This window comes from Mytilus edulis, chromosome 1 (assembly GCF_963676685.1).
Source record: "Mytilus edulis chromosome 1, xbMytEdul2.2, whole genome shotgun sequence".
NCBI classification, from domain to species: domain Eukaryota; kingdom Metazoa; phylum Mollusca; class Bivalvia; order Mytilida; family Mytilidae; genus Mytilus; species Mytilus edulis.
Window position 1 is genome coordinate 123380168 of NC_092344.1, and position 18731 is coordinate 123398898.

Consider the following 18731-nt stretch of genomic DNA (forward strand, 5'->3'; position numbering starts at 1 on the left):
TAAGTAGTTCCCTTTAAAAACGAACTAATAATACATGTTAACTAAGCAAAATCTAAAAGTCAATAAACAATGACTGAGGGGGCGGGGTCAAAAAATCTTCATGGTAATGAGATGTGCCAATGCTAATACAACTGCATACCAAATATCATTGACCTTCCACTAGTGGTTCACCATAAACCGACCTAATCACAAACTAATACATGAAACCTAAGCTAAAGTTTCAAAGTCAATAGACCATGACTGAGGGAGCGGAGCCAAATCATCTCCATTGAAATGAGATATGCCAATGAGTATACAACTGCATATAAATTATCATCAACTTATCACTAGTGGTTCCCTACAAATTGACCTAATCCTAACTAATACATGAAAACATAGCAAAAATTTCAAAGTCAATAGACCATCACTGAGGGTGTTGAGCCAAATAATCTCCATGGAAATTAGATCTGTCAATGCGTATACAACTGTATACTAATTATTATTAACTTACCACTAATGGTTCCACATATATATCGGCCGCTTCTAAAGTAGGGGGAATAGTAATTAATATGACATATCGTGTGCATTTTATTGTTATGGGGAAATGATACTTTTGTGTATGTTATTGTTTTAAAACTTTTAAATACAGCATGTGTGTTGTATTGTCCTAAGGTTTTTTGTTGGTCAGTGTGTCGGTTGTTGCGTTGTTTTCCTCTGATAGTTAATGTGTTTACCTCAGTTTTAGTTTGTAACCCAGATTTTGTTGACTTTCGAACAGCTATATGCTATTGTTTCCCTTATTTTTATAATCATATTACGACGTGACATTTTCTTTTCTTTTCTACCTTGTGTTTTGAAGATACCAAATATAATGGCATATAGAATGTTTATAATGAATGAGATTGGTTCTGTTATATCAAAAGCATCAACAAATTATTACTTATTACTCATTTATTATTAATTACATTCTTTGAATGTTCGTTTATCATACTAACTATATCACTATGAGATTTTTTTACAGCAATTTTAACTGCTGACTGGTTATCATTGTTACATTTACTATAATCTGCTCCTTTGTCTAACAACGTCTTCACTATTTCTGCGTGTCCCTCACTACAAGCATGCATTAAAGAAGACCAACCATCATTGTCACATTTATCATAATCTGCTCCTTTGTTTAACAGTATATTTACTATTTCAATGTGTCCTTGAATACAAGCAAACAAAACGGGTGACCAACCTTTATTGTTACACTTATTAACATCAACACCATGCTTTAAGCACCAGTTGATGATAGGAATATTAAACAAGTTACAAACCAGCATCAGTACAGTGTTTTTGCTTTCGCTCTCAACGTCAATGGTGTGTGCTAATCGTCTCTGGTAGGATACGTCCAGCTTGTCTAAGTGACAGACAAACCTTTGTATGAACTGAGGATCCTTCATATTAATGTTACTACATACATCATTAACTCTACCCTTTGACCAGTCTTCAGTTAATCTATGCATGTACAATTCATGATACCTGGTAGGTACTTCAGTTAAAAATTTATCCGAAGTGTCTGGTCTTTCTAACAAAAATCTGTCCTTGATTAAACTGCTATGTGCATTCTTTATCAAGCATATAAATATTTTCTGTCCGAAAAAGGACACAAGAAAGTCAAACATGTTATCATGTATAGCTCTGTATATGTTTTGTTCCTTTTTCAGGAATGTGTCTATAAGTGAGTTCAGTTCATTCTGTAAAGTTAGCCTAGATGTCCCTCTGTCCAGTCTACATGCCTCACATGTATTCTCAATAATAGTTCTTGTTTCTTCATTCACATCCTCTGTTAAAATTTCTTCCTCCAAACTGTTGTTAAATATGACACATAAAGCCAAAGCACAGTATTTGCTGTAAAATCCTTTTTTATGTAGCTTGTCAATCTCTGCTTCATAGACGGAAAATGGTTTCCGGAAAAAGTCTTGTATATCTAGTGCAGGATTTTCATGATACAAATTACATAAAAGTGGGAAGCAATCAAATAATTCATAAGAATCAGCAATTTCAATAGCTTTTGTTTTCAGATATAACTCGGCTATTGATTGTTTTTCAACTTTCGACAAGCACATACTTTCTGATAAAAGGTTACATACACATGATTTCAAAACCGATAAAGATTCGAATTTGTTGTCCTGATACACTTGTAATCGACATGCTACAATAACTTTAGAAAGTTTATTTGTAAGGATCATTTTTAGCCGCTCCATGACTGGTTCCCAAACTTTAATGTCTGTCTGGTTTAAAGAATAGTTTCCAAATAAATTATCAATAACAAACAATGTTTTCTGTTTTGGATTATAAAACTTGACAATGTCACCTGGATCTGTAACTAGAAGTACATCATAATCTTCTTTGGCCATTTGTAGTGCCACATGTTGGAGAGTAGCCGTCTTGCCAACACCAGAACTAGCAATAATAGTTACACAACTGTTCTCTTTTATACATTTCAGTACATGTTTCGCAGCTCTGGTTGTTATAAACATCTTATCACTGTCGTGGCACTCAGTTAGGAACTGGTTTATTTGTTCTGCAATATAAATGATCGAATACTTATCAGTGACCATAAGGAAACCAATCGCATGTCATACAATTGGTTGAGGTGGTGAATCTATGGCAAAAAATAAAAACATTTTCAGAACAAAAAAAGTTTGTCTAATTTATGATAATTTGATATTAAACCGTACCTTCATGCATCAAATTAAAAAAAAAATAAAGTTATATCATTATGTTAAAAAATGCTTTTTTGAACAAATACTTTATTAAAGAAAGCTCCAATTGAATGGACAAGTTGTTGCTTCTTTCAAGTTTCAGTGTGGCAATTTATCATCCATAGCATATCAAAACGAAGCTCTAATAAAACATATTGAAATTACAAAAGTGTTTTTTTTTTTGGCGAAACTAATGTTTACCTTTAAACTACACTTTTATTATCTATTAAATTTTGTTCTTAAACAACACATATTTGCTAAATCATCATCCATTCAAATTCTGTGTAGGCATTCGAGGAAAATATTTTGTATAAAATGTAGGAAGACACCACTATATAATGTGCAGGATTTCTCGTTTATTGCTTTCCTTTTTTAACTTTATGTCAATAATTATACGACTAAAATTTGATAATTTGATCTTCAATCATCGATACTTTGCATGCTACATTATTACAAATATGCTACTCAACTGTACCATATGAATGCACGTGTTATTGTGCGAGGCATACCCCATCGTTATTCAAAGTATTGGTAAAGAAGAAAATGAGTGTCTGACATATCAGAAAAACGCTCACACAATAGAACTCATATACCAAACACTCATGACTGACTATTAGTTGTTTCTCTAAAACATAAACTTAAAGTTAAATAGGCAATGGACCATCACTTAAGCGGCCCGTCAACAGCAGAATCAGCTCCCATTCCCATAGTCAAGACAATATCAACAATATCTAAATGTGACATTATCTTTCATTTTTGCTGTTGTGTTTTGTACCTGTGACTTTTGGTGTTTCTTTCGTACATATGACGTGGCTTTGTACTTTTAAAGATCTCGCCATTATGTTATTGTTCTATTATAATGCCATAATGATATTGTTAATTTTGAAAATATTTAAACGACAAAGAACTTCTGGATAATTTTAAATCTCGGTCTTTTTCTGAAATTAGTTCTAACAAAACTTTTGATTTTCAACACTGTATACCGCCATTACCCATGTCAAATTATAGTTTTGAAAATACTTTGAACGACAAAATTATTTTATATTGACGTTTATATTTTGATGCTAAACACGCGACTCTTAGCAATGTTTGTGGTTGTTAAGTTTGATAGATGCTTTTTGTGGTGCTTCTTTGTTAAAGACTTGTTTGTTTTTGTTCTAATTGAGATTGCGACTGTCATACAATGAGAGAGATTTAGCTCTATAAAACCAGGTTCGATCCACCATTTTCTACATTTGAAAATGTTTGTACCAAGTCAGGAATAAGACAGTTGTTGTCCATTCGTTTGATGTGTTTTATCATTTGATTTTACCATTTGATTAGGGTCTTTCCGTTTAGAATTTTCCTCGGAGTTCAATATTTTTGTGATTTTACTTTTCACAGTGAAGACTATATTAACACAATCTGATGTGATTGAATTCAACATTGTTCAATGGATGGTCCTCTGTGAATTATGCCTTTCACAGTTTTTATGAAAATTTAAAAAGATATTAAGGATTGAATGAAGGAGGATGCAGTCTCTTTTTATTAATAAAATTGAGAACGGAAATGGGGTACGTGTCAAAGGGACAACAACCAAGACTAAACAGTAGAACACAGATTGGATCGATTACAAATCATATAATATAGTGACATTGATTTCGCAGTCTTAGATCTTTAGATACCCCAAAAGTCATCTGATTTGTATATTTACCATTTCCTGACAGTGATATTTTGACTGAGAGTAGATGTAACCTTTTATATTATTCTGATGTGCAAATGAGCTGTAAAATATGTTTTCACGACCCATTGTGATGTCATTTGAGCGAATGGGTAAACAGGTTGGAGATTTTTCATGAAGCATTTTATTTTCTTCACTGTTAAAACTGTTTTCGTCCATTTTATTTATAAAGAGTTGCTAGCGGTTGAACTTTAAAAACTATCATTATCAAGTTATATATTGTCAAATATTTACCCCTTATATTCCATGGCACTGTATCTTCCTGAGATGTTTCTAACATGTTCATGTCTATTTTCATATCTTCATTGGCTTTATTCAAGCACTCAATGGCCTTTTTAAGTTCCGTTATTTCATCGTTTGAACATTTAATGTCCAGCATTATTTCCTCATTAGTCTGATCCAGTGTTTTCACCTTCAAGTTATCACACTCCTCCTTCATTGTTTGTCCACCTAATCTGCTGATAGCCTAGAAAGTTACAAAGATCAGACTTCTTCATAAATTAAATTAATAATGAAATATCAGGCTTATAAATTATTAAACCAGACGATAATCACGTTCCCCAGACGTAAAAGTGGGACTGGAGTTAAAAAACAGTTAAGAGGCCAAATCAAATACGTAGTTGAAGAGCATTGAAAAATCAAAAATTCCGAATAGTTGTTTCAAATATGATTGGGTATGACAACCCTTGTTGTTTCGAACAATTACGTCATTTATTTCTTTCCTCTCAGTACCTTCAAATGAATATTTAATTTTGTTCTATATTAGGACTTGAATAGATTAATTCTGACGTATATTACAAAACACATGATATCAGGTAATGAAGATTTCCAGCATCGCTTAATATTAGCAACTTAACAAATATATTAAAAGTTTGACTGATTTCTATACATTTTTGATAAAATGATTAAAAAATAATTGACTTTGAATACAAAGCTATATTTATTACAAGACAATATAGGAAAAGTTTTAGTTCTCTATAGCTATTATCTCCACTTTCGAAGTATGATTTTTTTGTATTTAAGTTAAAAAAAAATAAAATTTCAGTACAAAAAACTTAACAATTACTTCCTCTATAATACGCTGTTACACATATTCACAAAGTATGCAAGAAAATATGTCAATCAGGCTGCAATCGAACAAAACTTGAGGATAGCAATGCCATTGCCCATCTGATTAGCCCAGTATGAAAAGCCTGCTATGGGACATATTCAATCTAAGTATGCCTTTAGTTTGCTTATCGATGTAATGTCAAATTGGAGCTAGTCATATTATATAGATGCCATCTTCTTCATTAGCAATTCAAAACAATAAATACTTATGGAACAACATATAAAAAGATGCAAATCTTGGTAATGTCATACAAGAATATATGGAAACATTTTTTTGATGTCATACAAGAATATATGGAAACATTTTTTTGATGTCATACAAGAATATATGGAAACATTTTTTTGATGTCATACAAGAATATATGGAAACATTTTTTTGATGTCATACAAGAATATATGGAAACATTTTTTTGATGTCATACAAGAATATATGGAAACATTTTTTGGATGTCATACAAGAATATATGGAAACATTTTTTGGAAACATTTTTTTGATGTCATACAAGAATATATGGAAACATTTTTTTGATGTCATACAAGAATATATGGAAACATTTTTTTGATGTCATACAAGAATATATGGAAACATTTTTTTGATGTCATACAAGAATATATGGAAACATTTTTTTGATGTCATACAAGAATATATGGAAACATTTTTTTGATGTCATACAAGAATATATGGAAACATTTTTTTGATGTCATACAAGAATATATGGAAACATTTTTTTGATGTCATACAAGAATATATGGAAACATTTTTTTGATGTCATACAAGAATATATGGAAACATTTTTTTGATGTCATACAAGAATATATGGAAACATTTTTTTGATGTCATACAAGAATATATGGAAACATTTTTTTGATGTCATACAAGAATATATGGAAACATTTTTTGGAAACATTTTTTTGATGTCATACAAGAATATATGGAAACATTTTTTTGATGTCATACAAGAATATATGGAAACATTTTTTTGATGTCATACAAGAATATATGGAAACATTTTTTTGATGTCATACAAGAATATATGGAAACATTTTTTTGATGTCATACAAGAATATATGGAAACATTTTTTTGATGTCATACAAGAATATATGGAAACATTTTTTGATAGGTGGTTCAATATTTCGTCTCTCCTGTTACCATGTTAACGAAATTTAAGGTATTTAGAAAAGAAATTGATAACATTTATGCTTGTTTTTCATGGTCAATAAGATAGTTTTCAAAAGTAAAACCTTCTATATATTTTCATTCTGTATAATGACTATAATGATTATTTGTCAATTGTTCATGGTTGAACTGAAAAATACCTCTAAAAATCGATTAATTAAAAGATAATAATAACAAACCACTAGCTAAGAAATAGCGGTTAACCAATAAAATAGCGCTTAACCGATACAAACCGATAAAATTAGCGGTTAACCGACATATAAATAGCGGTTAATCGATAAAAATAGCGATTAACCGATAAAAAGAGCGGTTAACCGATAAAAATACCTTTTGAACCAAATGATACACCATACTAGCAACGCTATTATAAGATTGCAATTCATAATGTTCGCATTTTTTACTCTTTCTAATATACCCAACATCAAGTATTTCCCTCGAATGTTGGTCTACTTTTGTCGTTTTGTGTTTGGTAACAGGAAATATCATGCTACGTTCTATCCTGTTACCCTTTTTGTCTATCATGTTACCGATAACATTGCATAATTCTATATTAACTTCACCTATCATACTTTCTAATGTTCTGATCAACATTACACCAATCAATTTTACTTACACAAGTGATAGCATCCCATGCTTTGGTGAACTCAGTATTATCCATTTTCGCCTCATCAAGGTGGGAAAGGTAGTTTCTGTAATATTTTATCCTGGCCAAATCTGAACTAGGCGTAGTTTCGGTAGCTGCAGGCAACTGGTCATATCCAAAATGAGGAGGGGTCATGCTTGACAAGTTTCTAAGTAAAGTTATCATAAGAGTAACATCAAATGTTTTAGAATCAGGAACATCTGAAATAGAATATAAGAACAAGATATTATACACTGCAATAAGTCTGATGCTTGTTGACCTCTATAGCTATGTTGCATATTTATGTGAGATTGGGTTGATGTCTATTTACTATCATGATTAATGATGGTATTTGTCCCATAATCAATCAAAACACATTTCCTTATTATACGACTTAAAAGATATATTCAAATGTTCGTCCGTTCGTCACAAGTTTAATCTCACTCGACAGGTTGATAAATACAGTACCAATTGACAAAATTTTAGCAATTCAACACAATGTCATACAGTATAAAATACTGATTAAGATTGATTATGACCTTTCAAGAGTTATATCCCATATTTACCATTAAAATTCTGTTTTTCTGTCATGTTTTTCTTTAATTGTTTTGTTATACATCAAACTGTTGTCTTGTCGTTGGACATCATGTTTCACATTTTGTTATGTCAAGGTCTAATAAAGATGACTTTACTCATTGTTGATGGTCTAACAGTCTAACCTGTAATTGCTACTTCTCGTTATTAGATAGTTGCCAGATTTTTTTTTATTCTGCAAACATACCACATCTACCGATGGTATCATTAGCCCAGTCGTCAACGACACGACAAATCATTGATATGGTGTCAGTTTATAAAAACTTTGAATTGCTCGAATGCTTTTCAATTTCGTAATTGATTGTCCTTTGAACATTACTGATGAGTCTTTTGTAGGCGAAACGCGCGTGTAGCGCACACAATTATAAGCCTAGTATCTTTGATGATTTTTTTGGGGTAAAGATTGCATGAAATGCAATCAAAACCCTATGGTACGGACTTGCTATCTAAATCTTCAAAGGTTTATCACTACCTTTTAGATACACACAATATTGTGCATTTATCATAATATTCTAGGAATCTTATATTTTTTGTTCTAAAAATATCAATGATGTCATTGTTACAGTTATCCTTACAAAATTGAACTTATCTTCCTTTGTTCAGAATTGTAGTTGAATCAACTACAACCAATACTTTATACAATGAAATATTTAATTTACACCCCCTAATAATTAAAGCAATTGTTACCCTTCAGTGCTTAGAGGCACTTTGATTACACTTTTTCTTCGGCTTGTTAAATTATCATGAAAATACCTCTTGAAAAATCTTAAACACCCTGTCATGGACCACAAAATACTGACCAACATTTACCAAGAGTTCCTTACCTTAAAATCATTGTTATTGTGTTTGTTATCGGGTGACATTTAGAGTACCACATATTTTGAAATCGGAACATTATATCATGTTCTGATGGTTTAGTCATTTACTGTTCAAAGGTTGATCCACTTAGATACCTTAACCTTTTGATTTGCCTGATTTCCCAGAAGACGAAAGAGGTATTTTCTGATATTTTTTTTAACCCAATGCTGTCATAAAGTTTTCACATGTTAAGATGAGTGTATATATACTGTGAAATAATGGTCTTAAATAGTACAACAAATTTGAAGTACTTTAACCTTCATGCTGCCGACCGTTTTTCAAGGTTGCGTTTCATATGCCAGAAAATACGACAGCTCTACGTCTGTGACGTAACATGCCAAACAACGACGTCATAGGATATATGAAGTCACGACATAATGACCGTTACATTTGGGACCCATTGGAGAAAAACATAACACTGTTTAATCTTCAATCTTTTAATTGAAGGAGATACAGCATTGATGAGAAGCTTGCATGATTAAAATTTAACCATGGACACATGTGTCCCTCCGGTAGCAAGAGGGTTAAATTAAGTACTACATAATTATCTATGTTTTCAGTACTTTTAAAAAGTTATAGCACTTAAAAAGTACTCAGCAAAGGTAGCTGTCAGAGACAACTTGGACACGTATGACCAGAAGAACAAGGAGAGTGGCTCATAAATAACATGTCTCTCACTTCTAACCAAGAAAGCTAGAAAACAGGAGGGTCCGAGTGACATATATCATATCCTCTTATATTTACCGGGAAATCAGGGGAACATGAGATTACACCGAGACTAACATATAGCATCTCCTTTTATAATTACCGGGAAATATGAAGAACAGGAGATTACACTTAGACTGACATATAGCATCTCCTTGTATTTCTTACTATCTAAATCTAATAAATAAACAACAGCTTTGCAGTTTGACGTTTTATAGTTACTAACCAAAGATAAGGTGACGTCGCCGTGTGACGTCGACCTAAGATACAATGTGACTTCCGATACGTTGCAGGTCCCGCGGTCTTCTCGACATTCTCGGGGCCTCAAAAAACAACTTTATGTAGAAAAGAAAATTGAAATACAATATATTATTACATTAAATTAAGATTAAAGTCTCTCAAATTAAAATGTGTCACAGTTCTTTCACAGTTGAACTAACGTAGTTCAAAAAACAAAATCGCATACCATTAACAGTCCATAATAGTTGCGTAACAAATTTCTAAACAAATATGCTCGATCATACTTTACTCCGAAAGTCCATAAAATGTTTTTGTTCTATTTAATCGTTGTCGTGTTTCCATGGTAACTTTGCATAATCTTTGTTGTCGCGAAACTCTATATAGTTCTCTTTTTTGTGTACTTCTGCTTGTGGAGATTCTATTTATCTAGCTTCCGGCTTGCTAAATGCTTCTAAGTCGTGCCCTGTGTTTTATATGAAATTGGTACATTAAAAATACTTGACACTGTCGATAACTGTGGTTTTTCTGCTTGTAACGGTCCAGAAAGTAAGTACCCTAATTTTGATTTGACAGCGTAGGGTTCGTTTCCGCGTACAACGTTATTTTCAACTATTTCCCAATAAAAACCGGCTGCAATTAATAACGAAATTTCAAAGGTGTCCTGTTGTGTATCTAGATGTGCGAGCTTAAGTCCTTTCAAATAGTCACTGTTCCTGTCAATGTAGCGAATGTGGTTGTGTAACGGAGTAGCTATCGTAGGAACGATTAACACCTGAATTGGGATTGTATGTCCAGTTTCAGTTTCAACATAAACTGAGGATTTATCAAGTCGCCTAGTATTAGTGTTGGTTTCTCCGAATGACGAAAGTTGACTATTTTCGACTCTTTCTCTCTACAGGTTTAATTTTATACCCGCAAGACTCTCCGTTACAAAAGACCTTTGAGCGCATTCATCTAACAAAATATTCGTATCAGTGCAATGAAGATCTGACCAAACGGGGGCCACATCGGTTTTGAACAATACTTTTGATTGAAATTGTGCTGACGAGTGTAATATTGTTGAGTCTTCTTGTAGCTCGGTATCCTCCACAAGGTTTAATACAGTTGATGTAGATGTCGTAATGTCGTTCGTACAAATGTGAACTGAATCATTCGTGTCAGTGAAACGGTTTTCACCTCTCTGGTCGGGTTTCGCGGTGTGTTCAACTCCATTACATAAACAAGTGTGGTGTTGTTTACCATGTAGTTACGGCATGAACTTTTCGATTTGCATTCCTTTATGTGATGTGTTCCGAGGCAGTTGAAACATAAATTGTTACGTTTAACAATAGCGAGGCGTTCATTTAAATCGCGTTTTTTCTGGCAGTTGGCGGGCGAACGAATATCTTTGCAGAAAGTGCACGGCTTAGCTGTTAAATGCTGATTTGCATTTCTAGTACTTGCGTTGCGTTTTCTTGTGATTTAGCACCGACACAAAGGGTTGAAAACGAAATATCACTTTCTGTCTGTGTAACTTGTCCGGCTTCCATAATTTGTATCTCTTTGTGTATGCTTCTTCTAAGATCTCGTAAAAGACAATTTGTCGTACAATGCTCCCGCGCGAGATGCTTTCTGATATCTCCGGGCAGTTTGTTGATTTTAATTGTGACTAATAAATTACCGTACGAGTCCTGTGTCTGTCCAAGCGATTCAAGTCCTCTAACTAAACTCTCCATTTTGTCGTAAAAACATCTCAAGCTTATGAGGTCATTCCGGGGTGGCGTCATATCAAGCAGTGCTCGTAGGTGTATATGTGCTTGTGTTATTTTGTGAGTCTGTCCAAATCTCTCTATCAGAACATTTACGGCTTCGGCATAGTTAGCGTTAGTTAGAGATAATCCGGCAATTGTCTGAGCGGCTTCGTTTTCTAAGGCGCTGTTAATTATGTGTATTGGCATATATACTATATGTGTATGCTTTCACATTTCCCCCCGCTAAAACACATAAATAATATGGCTTCTACTAACGAAAGCTCCATTTTGAGCTAATGTGTTTAGAGACCTCTTATGTCAGTACACCTTTCCTATATAGCCTACATATAACAAATCTCTCTATACTTAGAAGAAATCTAGAGAACAGCAAATTTCCCTGTGACTGGCATCTAGATTGCCTCTCTAAACATACAAGGAACTCGGGTACAATAGGTTTTACTAGAGCTTTCTTACAAATTGACGAAAGGTACGAACGAACGTAAAGGGAGCGCGTATTTCATTTCCACAATAAAAATTTAGAGTCTTTGTTTTTTCCGGTAAAACAGAATGCTTTTCTAAATCGAATTTATCTTTCAAAAATAAACATATCGAAAGTAATACACGCTTTTAATATAAAAAAGCAAAGAAAAATAGAGTCTTATACACTTACGTCCGATACGTTACTTACGTAAACCACAAGTACACACATTTTCGCGGAAATAGTTTTAGCACGAGTTTCACGATTAAAATTTAAATGGCATTATTGATGTACATGAGTCTAAATTTAATGGCAAGATTCACATTTGTTTTTATTTTTTATAGTACACTATCAGTAAATTGTCAACGTGGAATTTCGAGATTTGCAAAACAATGATGCTACAATGTTTAAAAAAAAGTTATGTGAAATAAATCTAGAAAAAACAGATTTTGTGATATCTTAAATGTTAAAAAAGGTAATGTTATTTTGAAGATTGGGGGAAGGGGGGTTGAAACAATTTTTTTTTGGTTTTGAGGGGCATTTTTTTCTTCTGACTACCCTGTATTTAGGATATTTTGAAGAGTTATCTCTTTCCACCTGGTGGTATTGTATTGTAGCCTGTAACCGCCTTTCATACGTCCCGAAATCCTATATATCTCAAGAAAAATCTTATTTAATAAATTTTTAAACATCTGTTGATGTTGGGTTGTAATGAATTGCTGATTCGTAAGAATTCTCAAAGCTTGGCCATTCTAATATATTGCCATTAAATGTAGGTAATGTTAATTTTGGCAAACGAAGATTGCTAGATATAGCGGACAGGACAGCATAGCTTGACGTAGGAATTGATGTGGCAATTTGGCTTGTCTCTGTTAAAATTCGAGCAGCATCATTTGACTGTGGCAATGACGGGGCGACATAACTTGTCTGTACAATTTCGGGTGAACTAGTAGGGATAAACGGTGTACTGTCTTCATTTAAAACTTGATAAGACGAATGTTATGCTTGATTGGCAATAGGTTGTGATGTTTTATCTATGAATATCTTAAAATGTCTCAGTTTAGTAACAAAATTTGTGGTATACTCATCTGTCTCTACGATTTCCGTCTCTATATCCTCTGTTTCCGATGCGTTCACAATTTGTTCATTCAGTGTGTCGAGTAACTTCTTCTGTTGTAAATTTTCAAATGTGGCTATCAGCTGCTCTATGTCGAATTCAGAACTTTCTTTTGCGTCGGCAAATTTTCGTAAAAGTCTGGTTACGGAGCTACGATTGCCCGTTCTTGTAGATTTCAGCTTTGGTAACTCCATTAGTCACGGCACCAGTGGGATGTTCCATATTTAGCTAATGTACATGTTACATTTTGACATGTTACGGTAAACATTTTTTCGTGATACGTTAAACATGTGACCTGATAATATAACCCGAATTTGGGCTTTTCCATTGGGTATAGAGTGTTTTAATTATTTATGAAGTACATGGTAGTCATTTAGTCTTGATCTTTGGCTTATGATACACCTAAATATCAAGTCTTTAAATAGTATTTCGTAGTAGTCATGCAGTCTTGATATTTGGCTTATGATAACCTAAATATCAAGTCTTGAAATAGTTCTTCCTGGTAGTCATGCAGTCTTGATCTTTGGCTTATGATACACCTAAATATTAAGTCTGATAATAGTATTTCATGGTAGTCAGGCAGTCTTGATGTTTTAGCTTGTGCTACGCCACAATATCAAGTCAAAACTATTACCCCCTCCCCTTTTTTCAAACAAAATTTGGTTTAGGGGGTGAGAATGTTTCATTTAAGCCTTCAGTCCTACCTTTTAAGATCAAGAATAGAAGAATATTAATCCTCAGTGTTAGAGTTTTCAACACCTTAAATTTGTAATGTAGGTAAAAATATATAGGTTAACTGAACCGCCCGGATCACTTTGATCCGCCGTTTACCATGGTTACCGTATCTATATAAATAGGGTGCAAACATTATTCCACCAATCTGCTTCTGATGAAGGTCCCTTTTGGACCGAAACCGGTCAGGCTATGGAACATCACCAGGCGCTGTTAATTATGTGTATTGGCATATATACTATATGTGTATGCTTTCACATTCCCCCCCCCGCTAAAACACATAAATAATATTGCTTCTACTAACGAAAGCTCCATTTTGAGCTAATGTGTTTAGAGACCTCTTATGTCAGTACACCTTTCCTATATAGCCTACATATAACAAATCTCTCTATACTTAGAAGAAATCTAGAGAACAGCAAATTCCCCTGTGACTGGCATCTAGATTGCCTCTCTAAACATACAAGGAACTCGGGTACAATAGGTTTTACTAGAGCTTTCTTACAAATTGACGAAAGGTACGAACGAACGTAAAGGGAGCGCGTATTTCATTTCCACAATAAAAATTTAGAGTCTTTGTTTTTTCCGGTAAAACAGAATGCTTTTCTAAATCGAATTTATCTTTCAAAAATAAACATATCGAAAGTAATACACGCTTTTAATATAAAAAAGCAAAGAAAAATAGAGTCTTATACACTTACGTCCGATACGTTACTTACGTAAACCACAAGTACACACATTTTCGCGGAAATAGTTTTAGCACGAGTTTCACGATTAAAATTTAAATGGCATTATTGATGTACATGAGTCTAAATTTAATGGCAAGATTCACATTTGTTTTTATTTTTTATAGTACACTATCAGTAAATTGTCAACGTGGAATTTCGAGATTTGCAAAACAATGATGCTACAATGTTTAAAAAAAAGTTATGTGAAATAAATCTAGAAAAAACAGATTTTGTGATATCTTAAATGTTAAAAAAGGTAATGTTATTTTGAAGATTGGGGGAAGGGGGGTTGAAACAATTTTTTTTTGGTTTTGAGGGGCATTTTTTTCTTCTGACTACCCTGTATTTAGGATATTTTGAAGAGTTATCTCTTTCCACCTGGTGGTATTGTATTGTAGCCTGTAACCGCCTTTCATACGTCCCGAAATCCTATATATCTCAAGAAAAATCTTATTTAATAAATTTTTAAACATCTGTTGATGTTGGGTTGTAATGAATTGCTGATTCGTAAGAATTCTCAAAGCTTGGCCATTCTAATATATTGCCATTAAATGTAGGTAATGTTAATTTTGGCAAACGAAGATTGCTAGATATAGCGGACAGGACAGCATAGCTTGACGTAGGAATTGATGTGGCAATTTGGCTTGTCTCTGTTAAAATTCGAGCAGCATCATTTGACTGTGGCAATGACGGGGCGACATAACTTGTCTGTACAATTTCGGGTGAACTAGTAGGGATAAACGGTGTACTGTCTTCATTTAAAACTTGATAAGACGAATGTTATGCTTGATTGGCAATAGGTTGTGATGTTTTATCTATGAATATCTTAAAATGTCTCAGTTTAGTAACAAAATTTGTGGTATACTCATCTGTCTCTACGATTTCCGTCTCTATATCCTCTGTTTCCGATGCGTTCACAATTTGTTCATTCAGTGTGTCGAGTAACTTCTTCTGTTGTAAATTTTCAAATGTGGCTATCAGCTGCTCTATGTCGAATTCAGAACTTTCTTTTGCGTCGGCAAATTTTCGTAAAAGTCTGGTTACGGAGCTACGATTGCCCGTTCTTGTAGATTTCAGCTTTGGTAACTCCATTAGTCACGGCACCAGTGGGATGTTCCATATTTAGCTAATGTACATGTTACATTTTGACATGTTACGGTAAACATTTTTTCGTGATACGTTAAACATGTGACCTGATAATATAACCCGAATTTGGGCTTTTCCATTGGGTATAGAGTGTTTTAATTATTTATGAAGTACATGGTAGTCATTTAGTCTTGATCTTTGGCTTATGATACACCTAAATATCAAGTCTTTAAATAGTATTTCGTAGTAGTCATGCAGTCTTGATATTTGGCTTATGATAACCTAAATATCAAGTCTTGAAATAGTTCTTCCTGGTAGTCATGCAGTCTTGATCTTTGGCTTATGATACACCTAAATATTAAGTCTGATAATAGTATTTCATGGTAGTCAGGCAGTCTTGATGTTTTAGCTTGTGCTACGCCACAATATCAAGTCAAAACTATTACCCCCTCCCCTTTTTTCAAACAAAATTTGGTTTAGGGGGTGAGAATGTTTCATTTAAGCCTTCAGTCCTACCTTTTAAGATCAAGAATAGAAGAATATTAATCCTCAGTGTTAGAGTTTTCAACACCTTAAATTTGTAATGTAGGTAAAAATATATAGGTTAACTGAACCGCCCGGATCACTTTGAAGGATTTTCTTATTCCAGGCATAGATTACCTTAGCCGTATTTGGCACAACTTTTTGGATTTTTGGATCCTCAATGCTCTTCAACTTGGTACTTGTTTGGCTTTATAAATATTTTGATGTGAGCGTCACTGATGAGTCTTATGTAGACGAAACGCGCGTCTGGCGTACTAAATTATAATCCTGGTACCTTTGATAACCATTTACACCACTGGGTCGATGCCACTGCTGGTGGACGTTTCGTCCCCGAGGGTATCACCAGCCCAGTAGTCAACACTTCGGTGTTGACATGAATATCAATAATGTGGTCATTTTTATAAATTTCCTGTTTACCAAACTTTAAAATTTTTGAAAAACTAAGGATTTTCTTATTCCAGGCATAGATTACCTTAGCCGTATTTGGCACAACTTTTTGGATTTTTGGATCCTCAATGCTCTTCAACTTGGTACTTGTTTGGCTTTATAAATATTTTGATGTGAGCGTCACTGATGAGTCTTATGTAGACGAAACGCGCGTCTGGCGTACTAAATTATAATCCTGGTACCTTTGATAACCATTTACACCACTGGGTCGATGCCACTGCTGGTGGACGTTTCGTCCCCGAGGGTATCACCAGCCCAGTAGTCAACACTTCGGTGTTGACATGAATATCAATAATGTGGTCATTTTTATAAATTTCCTGTTTACCAAACTTTAAAATTTTTGAAAAACTAAGGATTTTCTTATTCCAGGCATAGATTACCTTAGCCGTATTTGGCACAACTTTTTGGATTTTTGGATCCTCAATGCTCTTCAACTTGGTACTTGTTTGGCTTTATAAATATTTTGATGTGAGCGTCACTGATGAGTCTTATGTAGACGAAACGCGCGTCTGGCGTACTAAATTATAATCCTGGTACATTTGATAACCATTTACACCACTGGGTCGATGCCACTGCTGGTGGACGTTTCGTCCCCGAGGGTATCACCAGCCCAGTAGTCAACACTTCGGTGTTGACATGAATATCAATAATGTGGTCATTTTTATAAATTTCCTGTTTACCAAACTTTAAAATTTTTGAAAAACTAAGGATTTTCTTATTCCAGGCATAGATTACCTTAGCCGTATTTGGCACAACTTTTTGGATTTTTGGATCCTCAATGCTCTTCAACTTGGTACTTGTTTGGCTTTATAAATATTTTGATGTGAGCGTCACTGATGAGTCTTATGTAGACGAAACGCGCGTCTGGCGTACTAAATTATAATCCTGGTACCTTTGATAACCATTTACCATGGTTACCGTATCTATATAAATAGGGTGCAAACATTATTCCACCAATCTGCTTCTGATGAAGGTCCCTTTTGGACCGAAACCGGTCAGGCTATGGAACATCACCAGGCGCTGTTAATTATGTGTATTGGCATATATACTATATGTGTATGCTTTCACATTTCCCTCCCCGCTAAAACACATAAATAATATTGCTTCTACTAACGAAAGCTCCATTTTGAGCTAATGTGTTTAGAGACCTCTTATGTCAGTACACCTTTCCTATATAGCCTACATATAACAAATCTCTCTATACTTAGAAGAAATCTAGAGAACAGCAAATTCCCCTGTGACTGGCATCTAGATTGCCTCTCTAAACATACAAGGAACTCGGGTACAATAGGTTTTACTAGAGCTTTCTTACAAATTGACGAAAGGTACGAACGAACGTAAAGGGAGCGCGTATTTCATTTCCACAATAAAAATTTAGAGTCTTTGTTTTTTCCGGTAAAACAGAATGCTTTTCTAAATCGAATTTATCTTTCAAAAATAAACATATCGAAAGTAATACACGCTTTTAATATAAAAAGGCAAAGAAAATAGAGTCTTATACACTTACGTCCGATACGTTACTTACGTAAACCACAAGTACACACATTTTCGCGGAAATAGTTTTAGCACGAGTTTCACGATTAAAATTTAAATGGCATTATTGATGTACATGAGTCTAAATTTAACGGCAAGATTCACATTTGTTTTTATTTTTTATAGTACACTATCAGTAAATTGTCAACGTGGAATTTCGAGATTTGCAAAACAATGATGCTACAATGTTTTAAAAAAAGTTATGTGAAATAAATCTAGAAAAACAGATTTTGTGATATCTTAAATGTTAAAAAAGGTAATGTTATTTTGAAGATTGGGGGAAGGGGGGTTGAAACAATTTTTTTTTAGTTTTGAGGGGCATTTTTTTCTTCTGACTACCCTGTATTTAGGATATTTTGAAGAGTTATCTCTTTCCACTTGGTGGTATTGTATTGTAGCCTGTAGCCGCCTTTCACACGTCCCGAAATCCTATATATCTCAAGAAAAATCTTATTTAATAAATGTCGATGCATGTAGGGTAATGGTTCAATGGCTTTAATTTAAATGTGTCAAAATAAAGGATCCCTAAAACAAGTCTTACGTATGATTCGTCAAGCGTACGTACCTTTCGTCAATTTGTAAGA

At 33.8% G+C, this 18731-nt stretch overlaps 1 protein-coding gene across 1 annotated transcript in view; it reads right to left on the minus strand.

Moving 5' to 3' along the window:
• Nucleotides 1-912: 912 nt before the first annotated feature.
• LOC139505238 (uncharacterized) overlaps nucleotides 913-18731 on the minus strand; it is a 40165-nt gene continuing 22346 nt past the window's right edge. Inside the window, exons 3-5 of the mRNA XM_071294988.1 lie at nucleotides 7351-7580; nucleotides 4684-4915; nucleotides 913-2548 (exon numbers count right to left, since the gene is read on the minus strand). Coding sequence (XP_071151089.1) covers nucleotides 927-2548; nucleotides 4684-4915; nucleotides 7351-7580 — 2084 coding nt within the window. The 3' untranslated portion in view covers nucleotides 913-926. The remainder of the gene's footprint in view (nucleotides 2549-4683; nucleotides 4916-7350; nucleotides 7581-18731) is intronic.